This window comes from Pistacia vera, unplaced genomic scaffold (assembly GCF_008641045.1).
Source record: "Pistacia vera cultivar Batoury unplaced genomic scaffold, PisVer_v2 Contig192, whole genome shotgun sequence".
NCBI lineage: Eukaryota > Viridiplantae > Streptophyta > Magnoliopsida > Sapindales > Anacardiaceae > Pistacia > Pistacia vera.
Window position 1 is genome coordinate 1,781,540 of NW_022195993.1, and position 13,944 is coordinate 1,795,483.

General features: G+C 34.7%; 2 protein-coding genes across 4 annotated transcripts; both read left to right on the forward strand.

Annotated features, from left to right (window-relative positions):
• Positions 1 to 1,546: 1,546 nt before the first annotated feature.
• On the forward strand, positions 1,547 to 3,912 carry LOC116127611 (fatty alcohol:caffeoyl-CoA acyltransferase-like). Its single transcript, XM_031413251.1, has 2 exons — positions 1,547 to 2,179; positions 2,855 to 3,912. Exons 1-2 carry the CDS (start codon positions 1,742 to 1,744, stop codon positions 3,779 to 3,781), a joined length of 1,365 nt encoding a protein of 454 aa, XP_031269111.1. The 5' UTR covers positions 1,547 to 1,741; the 3' UTR covers positions 3,782 to 3,912.
• Positions 3,913 to 7,354: 3,442 nt separating this feature from the next.
• Positions 7,355 to 11,672, forward strand: LOC116127649 (cyclin-T1-3-like). 3 transcript variants are annotated; one of them, XR_004127620.1, is made up of 9 exons: positions 7,355 to 7,470; positions 8,154 to 8,384; positions 8,591 to 8,855; positions 9,128 to 9,209; positions 9,713 to 9,850; positions 9,932 to 10,104; positions 10,231 to 10,382; positions 10,614 to 11,228; positions 11,499 to 11,672. XR_004127620.1 is itself a non-coding variant. In XM_031413293.1 (8 exons), exons 3-8 carry the CDS (start codon positions 8,680 to 8,682, stop codon positions 11,174 to 11,176), a joined length of 1,284 nt encoding a protein of 427 aa, XP_031269153.1. In that variant the 5' UTR covers positions 7,355 to 7,470; positions 8,154 to 8,384; positions 8,591 to 8,679; the 3' UTR covers positions 11,177 to 11,287. The 3 variants fall into 3 exon arrangements, 2 of the variants coding, with proteins under 2 accessions (XP_031269153.1, XP_031269155.1); XM_031413293.1 differs by lacking the exon at positions 11,499 to 11,672 and having other exon boundaries at positions 10,614 to 11,287; XM_031413295.1 differs by lacking the exons at positions 8,154 to 8,384; positions 11,499 to 11,672 and having other exon boundaries at positions 7,362 to 7,470; positions 10,614 to 11,287.
• Positions 11,673 to 13,944: the final 2,272 nt, after the last annotated feature.

A 13,944-nucleotide genomic window follows, 5' to 3' on the forward strand; every position in this document is an offset into this window, starting at 1 on the left:
TGTGGCCTTGATTGATGTCTGCAGAATTATGTAGTACAACAACAATATTAATCAATTAATTTTAACCATTATCTAAAATTCAGTTTATTCTCCATAATGCATATTTTTGGAGATTACCATGACAATAGCATATCTTAAAAGATGCTAATAGAATGCAGGATCAATATTAGGTATGTCGTCTGGAATAAGCATAAAACTGTTCGCCTCTCACTTCTTGCCTTTATTCCAAACGCAAAAGATATAATTGTCGTCGTGCATGAATTTCAAAGGGCGGTGGCATACATAGATAGGGAATTTCTACATTTTTCTTCAAAGATTATGACTCTTCGTGCAATTTTCTAATACCCTTCTTCTCATAGCCATATCAACTGAGGTAGGCCATTAGAGAAGAAAACTTATCCCAAATGTCAATGCATATTGGCATAAATTCTCTTGGTATCAACAAGATATAACATTCACATTTAAATTTAATGAGTTCAAATATATATATAAACGATCGAGTCTGTCACTAACACTAAGTCAGACGAGGTCAATCTTAGTTGGGTTCTTTTTTATAATTTTGCGACAGAAGAGAACAAATAAAAGTTGGACAAGTTAACTGTATATAATATGTGTTGTTTAGTTAGTGATTCCTATCGCAAAGAGAACTTTATAGTTTATATATGATTATGTTTTTGTTTTTGTGAGAAAAAAGGTAGTTCTTATCTCTTGCTTCTATTTAACGATATTGTGGGCATAAAATATGAAAAAAAAATCCCGGCCAACTAAATGCAGTGACCAATTATATTCCTCAATCTTTAACTTTCTTTTTAGTTTTTGTTATCCAACTGGTGAGAAAAGATGTATATAGTGGCATGGCAATCACAACTATGTTATTTATTCGCCAAGTAAATGATGATGATAGTGATTGTATGATCCGATATCTTTGTTATTATTTGGAGTTTGAATAGTGCCATCTCTACCACCATCTACTCACTTGATGTTATACTTACACCAATCTGATTCTTACAGCTGACCCGTTAGGGAGCATTCCGATAACTTTGCCAACTTAAAATCACATTAAATAATTGCAAGTTTTCAAGAGCCGATTTTTACCAAACTCATTGATGCGCATTTTCCCAACTTGTAAAAACTGTTCTTGATCATTAGGGATGCAAAGTGGAACTTCGTTTTCGACTAAAATTTAACAAGGTAATGCATTTATGAATAGGATGAAATGTTAAAGTCCATAGACATTAACTAAGCTTCATATTTAATTCATCTTAATACAAGACAACCATACTGATTGTTATTAACAACTGCTTGGGATTTTTGCTTATAATTTGTTTGTTCTTGATGATTTCTACATTTTATTTCTTCCATCTAGATAGATGCATGCGTTTGTACCAGTAGACAATGAATATAATATAAAATCTACAAGTAAGATTTTGTGTCATCCACGTGGCCGGGTTATGTTTAAAATGAAGGTGTGAGCTTATAATAACGATACATATGCCCGCCCTCTTCTTAGTATCGCTCCTCTTAAAGGAATCTGATGGTACCATCATCATATCCAACCGTAGATCTTAAACTGACCCTTTCTTTCTCTTGTCTACAAAACCTCTCCCTCACTCTTCAATTTCCCTTCACTTCAATCTCTCTCCTTCTTCCCTCCCTCTCTCTCTCTCCCCCTTTTTCATCACCATCAACTAACTTCACTGTTAACAAAACCAACAAGAAGAACAAGAACATACTGGCAAATATGTTCAAATCTCAATCTCAAGACCTCCCTGATTGTTGTTACTATCCAAACCAACCTGTTTTAATCTTACCAAACACCACAACTCCTAAGCATTCTTTGTATCTCTCCAATCTTGATGATCAAAAGTTCCTTAGATTCTCCATTAAATATCTTTACCTTTTTAAAAAATCTATAAGCCTAGATATCTTGAGATATTCTCTTTCAAAAGTTCTTGTCGACTACTACCCTTTAGCTGGCAGACTGAGACCAAGTGCTGAAGATGATCAGAAGCTTGAAGTTGATTGCAATGGAGAAGGTGCTGTCTTTGCTGAAGCTTTCATGGACATCTCTGCAGAGGAGTTTCTTGAACTTTCCATGAAACCAAACAGGTCTTGGAGAAAGCTCTTGTATCGATTTGAAGCTCACAGCTTTTTAGATATTCCTCCCCTTATAGTTCAGGTCAGAGATTTTTCAAAATTTTCTTGCCTCGCTCTTCTCCATGTGCTAGTTCCCATCTGTCAACACTTGTTCGTTTCTCTATCTGTTGAATTTCTTTTTTATAAAACTAGGTCGACCTGCAACTTTTATTATTATAGCATATTAAATTATTGAACTCTTAATGATTATGGATAATTAATGACGTTAACTTATTATATATGTTCCTCTCACCTGTCTTATGTATCCTTGGTTAATCAAATTTAATCTCTGAAATTAAGCTTAGTGCTCCAATATGGCAATACCCAATATCCCTTGACGTTACCAGTTATAGATAAATTACAATTTACTTCCATCTTGATCTCTTTCTGTTTCAATCAGACAGCCCGGGAGGGAAAGTGATAGTACTACCAACGCTACAAACAACGTTATAGCCCTTTACAAGTCACAATGACACCTCGACGTCGTTTTATCGTAGTTTCAAATTCATTGCATACTTTTTGGGTAAAATTTGACAGATAATGAGTCAAAAGAAGCTGACCCTACTCTTCTTTGATGATAATAATATATGATATTGCACCTCCCTCTATCGTTGCTTTCACTACCTAGCTTGGTTGGTGAGCTTTGGCTTTGGGCTTCGCATCTCAATACTAACCCTACTTCTTTTCCTTTAATTAATTTTAGTTTTTACTCTTGCAGGTAACTAATCTCCGCTGTGGAGGAATGATCTTATGCACCGCGATCAATCACTGTTTATGTGACGGCATTGGCACATCACAGTTCTTGCATGCGTGGGCCCACATGATAACGAAACCTAATCTTGATCTTCCAATCTCACCCTTCCACACCCGCTACGGGTTAAAACCTCGGAATCCACCGCAAGTGAATTGTACTTATCCTCAGTATAATAGAAATACCCCCAGGGACAGTACTAACATAGAGATTAACCATTATTTACAATCTCAGCCACTGGTTCCAGCATCCTTAACCTTCACCCCTTCTCATATTCTTCACCTCAAGAGGCAGTGCGTACCATCGCTAAAATGCACCACATTTGAAGCACTCGCATCTCACACGTGGCGCTCTTGGGTTCGATCACTTGACCTGTCGCCTTCTCTCAACGTGAAGCTCTTATTTTCTGTGAATGTCAGAAAGAAATTAAACCCTGAAATACCGCAAGGGTATTATGGGAATGGATTTGTGCTGGGATGTGCGCAAACCAATTCTAAAGACTTGGTTACAAACAACTTGTATCATGGTGTGAAGTTAGTGCAACAAGCTAAAGCAAATTTAACTGATGCTTATGTAAAGTCGATGGTTGATTTACTGGAGGATAAAACGTGCAAAACAGACCTTTCAGCAAGTTTGGTCATTTCTCAATGGTCTAAACTGGGACTGGAGGATTTGGACTTCGGAGAAGGGAAGCCACTGCATATGGGTCCAGTAACAAGTGATATTTACTGCTTGTTTTTACCGGTTATTGGTGATTTTGATTCGGTGAGAGTGCTTGTGTCATTGCCAGAGAGTGTGGTGGGGAAGTTTCAGTATTATATGAAAGAGTTTTTGGATGGTGAAGAACATGGAGATGTTAATGGTTATTGCGCAGAAGAGAATGGTTTGATGTGAAAAAGTTTCAGGTTTTTTGTTTTGTTTTGTTTTTTGATCAGCCTTCCACGAAATAAGGATCATTATTACGTGAGAAACTTACTGTAATTCGAGTATATAAAAGTGAATATATGACTGAGAATATTATTTTATTGTTCTGTTTTTAGGTTCTCATTATTTGAAATAAATATTTTCCACGGTTGTCATTGTCAGGAGGCGAATGGTGGATAAATGGCAGGTCAAAAATCTTTGATACCTTTCATCTCCATTAGGAAAGAACACAGTAAATTCAGCAAGAAAGTCGGCATAAATATATATAATTACTTTATGTAAAGGTTAGCATTTAGCAGCCCCAATAATATTTGGGTGTGAGTGAGTAACTTTTTTATTTTTCCAACATTAATTATTGTTTCATGATGATTTCATTCTTCAACTTCCAATAATATGTTGCACCGAACCTTTAATGGCGCAGGGTGTCTTTGGACTTTAAGGCAATTTTATAGAGAAAGGATCCTGTATGTCTAGCATTTTCGTGTAACAAATAAAATTTAAGTGCTGTACGTCTATTATACTAAAAATAATACACCGTCACATCGAATAAGTTGGACCATGGCAAAGCTACAAGATTCTGAAAGCTAAGGGACAACCTAAAAATGTATTGATATGTCCGTTGAAAAGGTGGTGATCATATAGAAAATTCAAGAGGTTGCTCATCTCTCTCTCTCTGTGGCCTTGATTGATGTCTGCAGAATTATGTAGTACAACAACAATATTAATCAATTAATTTTAACCATTATCTAAAATTCAGTTTATTCTCCATAATGCATATTTTTGGAGATTACCATGACAATAGCATATCTTAAAAGATGCTAATAGAATGCAGGATCAATATTAGGTATGTCGTCTGGAATAAGCATAAAACTGTTCGCCTCTCACTTCTTGCCTTTATTCCAAACGCAAAAGATATAATTGTCGTCGTGCATGAATTTCAAAGGGCGGTGGCATACATAGATAGGGAATTTCTACATTTTTCTTCAAAGATTATGACTCTTCGTGCAATTTTCTAATACCCTTCTTCTCATAGCCATATCAACTGAGGTAGGCCATTAGAGAAGAAAACTTATCCCAAATGTCAATGCATATTGGCATAAATTCTCTTGGTATCAACAAGATATAACATTCACATTTAAATTTAATGAGTTCAAATATATATATAAACGATCGAGTCTGTCACTAACACTAAGTCAGACGAGGTCAATCTTAGTTGGGTTCTTTTTTATAATTTTGCGACAGAAGAGAACAAATAAAAGTTGGACAAGTTAACTGTATATAATATGTGTTGTTTAGTTAGTGATTCCTATCGCAAAGAGAACTTTATAGTTTATATATGATTATGTTTTTGTTTTTGTGAGAAAAAAGGTAGTTCTTATCTCTTGCTTCTATTTAACGATATTGTGGGCATAAAATATGAAAAAAAATCCCGGCCAACTAAATGCAGTGACCAATTATATTCCTCAATCTTTAACTTTCTTTTTAGTTTTTGTTATCCAACTGGTGAGAAAAGATGTATATAGTGGCATGGCAATCACAACTATGTTATTTATTCGCAAAGTAAATGATGATGATAGTGATTGTATGATCCGATATCTTTGTTATTATTTGGGGTTTGAATAGTGCCATCTCTACCACCATCTACTCACTTGATGTTATGCTTACACCAATCTGATTCTTACAGCTGACCCGTTAGGGAGCATTCCGATAACTTTGCCAACTTAAAATCACATTAAATAATTGCAAGTTTTCAAGAGCCACTTACATTAATTCTTATAGATTTCCATGGGATTTGTCAACAATAAGTTTAATAGTTCTGAACTGTTTTGACACTGGAAGACTGTGTATGGGCATTCAATCAGAGATAATTAAATTGTTAGGCAATTAATCAGTTTGATTTTTTAAGCAGCAGTACTTTGAGTGGACTTTATTTAGGGTAGGCCAACCTTTAATATTAATTGCCTTTAGATCTACACCGACAAGGCTTTCAGCTGGTACTTTCGGTCTATATTTCATAAAGGCAATCTTAAAATATATGGTTGGAATTCCGATTGTTTTACCAACTAGTTTTGGTAAAATGCTTTGTGCAATGAGTTGGTTATTTAATTTGTAGGACTACTTTGTGCCTTCATATTATAAGAAAGAATATATCTCTCTTCAGCGAGGTGTGATACGAACAGTTTAATTTCCAGCCTGATAACCATTCAAACTTAGCATTTTTATACATAATACATTACCGGGCAGGATCTGTACATAAAGATGTGGAGCTGTGGACAACCTTGAGTGCGTATTAAACTAGAACTAGGATCCTGGGGCTGGGGGGACAATGCTTCTTCACATGGCCTATTGTTCTCTGGAATTAAAGGAAAAAATGAACACTTAATATTTGATATTATCTGTTATGTGTGCTCCATTAATAGCGCACTAGGCCTCTTGAACTAGATCACTTTCTAGACTCACATGAGAGATTGTGTCATCTCAATAAAAATAGTTCAAAGATTCCTTGGGTGCTTTGTTAGTCGACACCAGTGCGTTTCTTTCATTATGTATTTATGGGCATATATATTAGTTTATTCGGTATGCATGGTTTACTCCATTAATTGCTTTATTATAGAGATTAATTAATATTATAATCATACTCTAGCATATATGAGACTAAGAATAGACCATCTCCCCACTTGATTCTATTAACTTTTTATATATGGGATTTTGTCATTGACTCAAGTGAAAAATGATCTCTGGAAAGTAGGATATCCTCTGGTAGAATTTTCATCAGTGGGGATTTTTGGAAGAGCCTTAGTTCAAGAAAGTGCTAGTCGTTTTGATTGAGGAGACATTGTGTATGGTACTCGTATTAATTTAATAATGCAATAGTTTCGTGGGCTGTGGGTCAAGAATCTTGGACGGGTGATAGAAATGTCAGAAATGTCTCTGCTGAGTGAAGGAGTCATTTTCGTTCAAATATCACGGATGGAGCAAAGCAGCAGTGATTGCGTCACAACCATCGGAATTTAGTCAATGGCTTGAGACATTAATTCAATAATACTGACCCATATTACTTTTTTATGTCTTCGTATATGTGACAAGCACTCCTATTATAGTGCGTCACTTTGTCCCAGGACTAACTTCATGATATCATATTAAATCCAATCCAAGATTTTTTCAAGAAAAGTGAAAATGAAAGTTTCATGAACAGAAGGAGACTACAAGCAAATTAGGCTGAAGGCCCATAATTAACCAGACCTGGGCTCCAGCCCACAACGTGTGAAGGCCATACTAATGTCTCTCTTAAGATCCAATTATTTGGGCTGGACTCATAGCTCAAACAATTATCTACACTCTGGCTTATCGGAAGTGTAAGTACTCACCCAGTAATATTAAGTAGTAAAGTAAGTACTAAGAGTATCACGTGCAAAAGAAGAGTATGAAAGGACGAGTCACGCGTACGCGTAACACCAGGTTGACCAATAATTCTAAATCTGTGGTCAATCCAAAGACAGGGTAGATTAGGATAACGAGTTTTTAACAAACTAAAAACTACTGTTAGAGTATAGAAACAATTAAACATTTAAACGGTTAACTTAAAGTCAGCTAGGGTTTCTTGTCATTAACACACCGACATTACACTTGCCTTCAATCAGCTTTAGCTTCAGCTTCAGGTAATTTCTCTCCTTAAAGTTCTACTTTTGCTGAGATATTGAACGAAATTTCGTCGATTATCTGGAATTTCTTCCAGCTTTGAATTGAATTATTTGTTCTTGTTTCAAATAATGTTCTATCTGAAAGGTGTTATGTTCTTCCGGCGTTCTGATTCTTCAGTTGAATTCTGTTTTAATTTATCATTTTTGAATGAATTGAGGTTGCGGAATTATGTTTGTTTCTGTGAGTTGTTTTATACTTGTTCCTCTTAATCTTGTATTGCTCTGTATTTGTTATCAATTGAACAGAAAACCTAATGTTGTTATTCTGATCACATTTATGGATACTATTTTCTGGTCACTCCTGAGCAGCAGGTTAGAACAATTAGGGATCCCTTTGTTCTGATAGATAATTTAACTTGACTCTACCGCAGTCTTTAAATTGGTTGGGGTTGGCAACATGAATCCTTTTCCTTTATGTTGCCCTATCTAAGGCTGTTTACATTTTACTTATTATCGATTTTTTTTTTTTTTCTTTTTTTGTCATTATTTGCATTTGTTGTTAACTTTAGTAATGGGGCAATGGAGACTTCAATTTCATTAAAGTGTCCAAATTTTCAAGTAGCTTATCCAAGTAATATTCAGTATTATTATATCCTTACAATATCAGTGACTAACATATTGTATCTCACATCTATAAATAGGAAGTATTATTTATGGACAAATATTTTATCAGTCTTTCTCAATCAACACCGAATAAGTCTCAAATTTGCAAATAATCATGAGAGTTTGTAAAGCTTCATTTTATTATGAAGCCTTATAAGCCCATTGCTATGAAGGAATCAGTTTGGCCATCTATGTACATGGTCAAGTCCATCAAAAATACTTCTGACACCTGCAACAATAAATTTTCATGGGGAAGGAGTCATATAATGGTAAGTTAGTTCACATTAGTATAAGACATCAACTTTCAGCTACTGCTACATATTGGTCTTTTTGTTAATGATTTATGTATATGTGATTGTCAATATCTGTTAGTGGAGGTCTCTCTTTCCCTCTCTTTCTCTAGTGATATTTACATTTTTCTTTCCGAAACTTGTTTTCTTGTTCAATATTAATATAAGGTGTTTGTGTTATGCAGAAACTTGCTTAAGTTTGAGGAACTTCTATTGAGCAGCTGCTGGTATATCATTTCAGAATTTATTTAGTTGTTTGAAGAGAAAGGTGCCAATGACAGAACAGTTGCTAGAAGAGCCTCAGTTTTGTATGCGCAAATGGTACTTTAGTAGGGAAGAAATTGAAGATTTTTCACCATCTAGAAAGGATGGCATCAGCCTCGAGAAAGAATCGGAATTACGAAAGCTGTATTGCTCTTTTCTTCAAGAGCTTGGAATGAAACTTAAAGTGTAAGTTAGTAAGTAATTAATATTTCTCTTAGAATTGATCATCTGCAAAAAAAAATTGGCTTCAAATAGAATTCTTCATCTGATATATATAAGAATATGTTATCATTCTTCTGAAAGATGGCCTTTGAAACTTGCTTCTTTGTCAGTGCATATGTTTACATGGTATATTTTTGTTAAATCTTCATTTCCTTTGGCAACTTCGCTTAAATCTTTGTATGTTTCATATTGTGGTAGTTTGTCAGAGATAGTAATGGGCATTGTTTCCTTTTTAGGCCTCAGGTGACAATAGCATGTGCTATGATGTTATGCCACCGGTTCTTCATGCGCCAGTCTCATGCAAAGAATGATTGGCAGGTGCGTGTATTTCCTTGTATTCCTATATGTGCTTGCCTGCTTTGCATTATCTGATATGTTAGACAACTGGTTACATTTCCTTGATGAGATGAATGCTCACTGAACATGCAATTTAAATTTGGCCTTACATTGTAGTAGTTACATATCAGCAAATGTGCATGCCTGAGGTTTATTGTTTCATTAACTATTTCAATATTTTTACCTCTACTGTGCATAGTAAGATGATTATAATGAACTATAAAATGTACACACTGTGGACCAGGAATCCATTCGTGGAATATGATGAAAAGTTGCTCCTTCCTCTGTCCTGATATGTTTATATAATATTTCATTTGAAACATTCCTGTTTTTTCATTTATTACTAAAAAAATTTTAAAAGTGAATTTAGAGTTCTTCAGATACCAATTGTGAAGGATTGAAAATATCTGAGTGTTTGGATTGTTATATTTCAATTTAATTATTTATGCTTTACTACCTCTCAACGTGATGTAATCATTTTGCAGACAATTGCAGCTGTCTCAACATTCCTTGGTTGTAAAATAGAAGAAACCCGATGCATTTTGGGGGATGTGGTTGTCATGTCTTACGAGATAATGTATAAATGGGACCCTTCCGCCTCACAGAGAATTAGACAGAATAGAGTAAGTTGACATGTCTGTGCTTTTCAGTACCTTATTGTGTTCCTTTATATCATGAATGCTCATGCCTCTTTCTTATTGTAGGAAATTTACATGAAGCAAAAGGAATTAGTCTTAAGAGGGGAGAGGCTTTTACTGGCAACAATTGCTTATGACTTTGATATTCAACTTCCCTACAAGCCACTTGTAACAGCTTTAAAGAGATTGAAGCTTTTCCCTGACCTTGCAAAAGTAGCTTGGAATTTTGTGAATGATTGGTGAGGACTCTATTGCCTTTACTTCCAAGCGATGTTCCTAGTTTGTGGTCAAGCTAAGATTCAACTTTGTGTATTCCTCTTTTTTCCTTTTGCCTAATTTTGATATCTTTTGAATTGGATTTGTAGGCTTTGTACAACTTTGTGCTTGCAGTACAAACCCCACTATATTGCGGCTGGTTCCATGTTCCTTGCTGCCAAATTTCAAAAAGTGAAACTTCCTGCACAGAAGGGAAAGTGCTGGTGGCTGGAGTTTGATATTTCACCCAAGCAATTAGAAGGTTTGTTGTTACTTAACCTCCTACATCTACTTATTTTGTTATTAGGATATTTATGACGGTAGATTGGCTCATGCACAACTTTATTCCTATTCTTCTTCCTCTACTTAAAATCGTAGGGCCTTAGGCATAACAATAGTTCTTTTAACTGTGGGCATTTACTTGAATGGCTTGTTTTCTTACTCATTTCTTATGATTGCTTCCACATAAGTTTCCTTTCTCAAACTTTTTCAGAGGTCATCCGGCAGATGCTCAAGTTGTTAGAGCAGGACAGAAAACAGACACTACCACCGAGACATGAAAGGTTCACTCAGTCTACAGCTTTAGCTGGAAAGATGAACATGAACAGTAGTCCACAATCTTGCATCTCAGATGGTTCCATTGCCAGAAGGCAATCTAGCAACATAGCCACGTTGGAGAATGATGGACTCAGCAAATCTCTGGCCTGTGTTGGAAAGAACGTTTATGTAAAAGAAGTTTTACCATCTCAAACAAGTGATAGTGCTTCAAGTAGCATCATTGAGGATGGAGAAGGTGATAGTCATCCTAGAACAGTGGAATCTGATCATGACCCTGGCTGCAAAATTATTTCTGTTCATGACAGCTACACTAAGATTGATGCTAGTCGAATTAGAGAGGCATTGAAGAGGAGAAGACTTGATGGAGCCGCAAATAAAAAGTTTTCAGAAGCTATTAACCCTGAGATAGATGGTGAAGCCTGGATAGAGAGAGAACTGGAAAACGGAATAGAGCTGGAATCTGCCTCTTCAAAAAGGAAAAGGGGGGAAGTATTGTGAATTTCTAACACATTGACCTCTGTCTGGAAAGTGTAATTTTTTATTGAAATTTGTAAGTATTAGAACAAATATTTTTAAATTCTAGTTCATTAATTTGATGATCTTTGTACAGTTTCTAGCAAAATGTTGGCAAGAAAATTATTTTACGCAGCATCTGTGATTACTGTGTAACAGTTTGGCTTCAAATGTAAGACTTGTGTTCATCATTCTAATGACCGTTGAAATGACGAAAATGGAATTGCATCAGGTTTTAGGTAGATATTTGGATAGTAATTACTTGATTTAATTTGCAGGTTATTTATTTTTATTTTTGGTTCTCCAGGGGACAGACAGACAGAAACAAACTCGTACAGTCGTACTTATACTGGCACTTTAATTCCGTGGCTTTCAGCGTGACTCCAGTACTAAAGTCTAAACTGCCACATCGGACATCTTTTACAATAAAACCTCTCCGAATTTGGGCAACTCTTTTCTAAGATCTTTAGTAGTCCTATTTTCTGGGCAAATGATCGGCTGTGTTTGTTTTATTTTTTTCAATCTTATTTAAAATATATATTTGTTTTAATATTTTTAAAATTTAATTTAATTCAATTTAAAATATTTAAATTTTTTAATCTTTTAGACTTGTTAATTTAACTAAATATTCTAACAATAAAAGTTTATAAATTAACCAAAACACTCTCATCCATCCATATATTCTCGATAGTTGGTCACCACCGTCGAAAGGTGGTAGGAAGCTGTTAAAATGACGCGCAACCGACTGGATGTGGCGATCGTGTGTCGATCTGGTCTTTTTTGGTCAGATCCATGGTGGATCTGACCAAAAAAGATCAGATCTATGGTCAAAGATCTAACCGTTGACAGCCAGATCTTGTCACGTCTAGTCATCAACAATGGCCATGGTGGATCTGTCAACATTTAATGGGTAGGTGATAGTGTTTTTGTTAATTTTCAATGTTTTATCGTAAGGGGTGTTTAGTTAAATTAACAAATGTAAGGGATTAAAAAATAATCTAAAAATTTTCTAAAAATTTATCAAACATATTTTCAAATTCAGATCTTATTCTCGTAATAACAACACAACTCAAATTTTTCAAAAATACTACTCAAAATATTCTACCAAAGATAGTCGATGTTTTATTCTTTTTTTGTGATCAGGGTGTCCGAACCAGTTTGTTTGCACCTCTTAATCTTTGAGATCCATTGAACACCTTACAAATCTAATAGTTAGGTAAATCACAAATGTGGTTAGTGGTTTGGTTACTTAGTGGATTCAAAACCTCTAAGGGGGTGTTTGTCTAAGCTTATATGCTGGTCAAACTAACTTATAAGCTCTAAAATTAAACTGACCTGTTTGTTTATAATTTTTTTGAGCTTATAAGCCAAAAAAAATAAGTTGGGGGGAGGTGTTTTTTTTTTTTTTTTGGCTTATAAGCACTCTACTTATAAGTTGATTTAACCAAGTATATTACCATATTATCCTTATTTAATTTTAAAATTTCATAGTATACCTTTATTTAATATAGTACCTTTTTTTATCATTTTATAATAAAATATATTTATAAGCTATATTTTACTAAACACGTCAACTACTTCGCAGTCACTTATAAGTACTTTAACTAAACACGTAATTGCTTAAAATTTCAAATGTTTATAAGCTATTTTTTAGCTTCTAAGCACTTGTTGCTTATAAGTTAATTTTCATAAGCTCAAACAAACACCCCCTAAATATCCTAAGGTCTTACCATCTCGTTAGAAAAAGTTGTTTCAAATGATGTTTAAAAGAGAAAATATTATTAATCGATTTAAAGGTACAGATAAATTTTAGCTTTACTTTACTAAAACTTCTCTTTAAAGTTTATGAAAAGTAACATTATAAATCCCTCATTAAATTTAAGGTAAGGTTATTAGCACTCAAATCCTAATCTTAACACTCGTTTTCTGAATAATACACTACTTTATAAAAATTAAAAAGATTTTTAATTGGGATACAGATTTAATTTTTCTATTAATCAAATTAAAATCATTTCAAGCAAATAAATTTTCTTTAACATTTGTTTTTGTTACTTAATTTTCATAGATCGACGGCGCTGATGGGTTTCTCTGGAGAGATTTTTTAGTTTGTTAAAACAGTAGAAACAGACATGCGCATGTCTACTTTTTGAATTCAGAGCACAGAGTCGCGATTTCAATTCATCTTTGGAGAAGCAAAAGGAACAGATATTGAGATGGGTGAATGAAGTGGTTTGGTCGTAATGGGCAACTGCATGCACAGTTGTTGATGAATACAAAAAACATGTTAGATTTTGCCACCATTAATAATCCAATGGAAAGCCATATTGGAGAGTGCCAAATTAAGCGTAAAAAACCTGTCAAATGATCGACCATAGGGCTTCTTTAACGAAGTAGACAGAGGCAGAGGGTTACAGCATGAGGAAAACGAGGTGGCAAAATCTGTACCGTTGTTGTTGGAAAATCTTGTATTTGTGGCAGTGGTTACTCTGAGAAACCAACCATAGATTATACAAGGGGTGAGAATAAGGTAATAAATTTAGGGTTGAGTTGAGTCATGAGTGGGCATGGAAAGCAAATAATATAAAGTATGGCCGGCCCCTAGTGTTGGATTTTGATGGCCTTAGCTTGAGAAAGCATATATTCTCCGGTTCCAATGTCTTGTCTTCTTCTCAGACACCTTTAAATCCTGCTACTTTAGACCTCCTTTTAAGGGCTTTGCCAAAGTTTTGACCTAAAGTTAGCAGCATATTTTC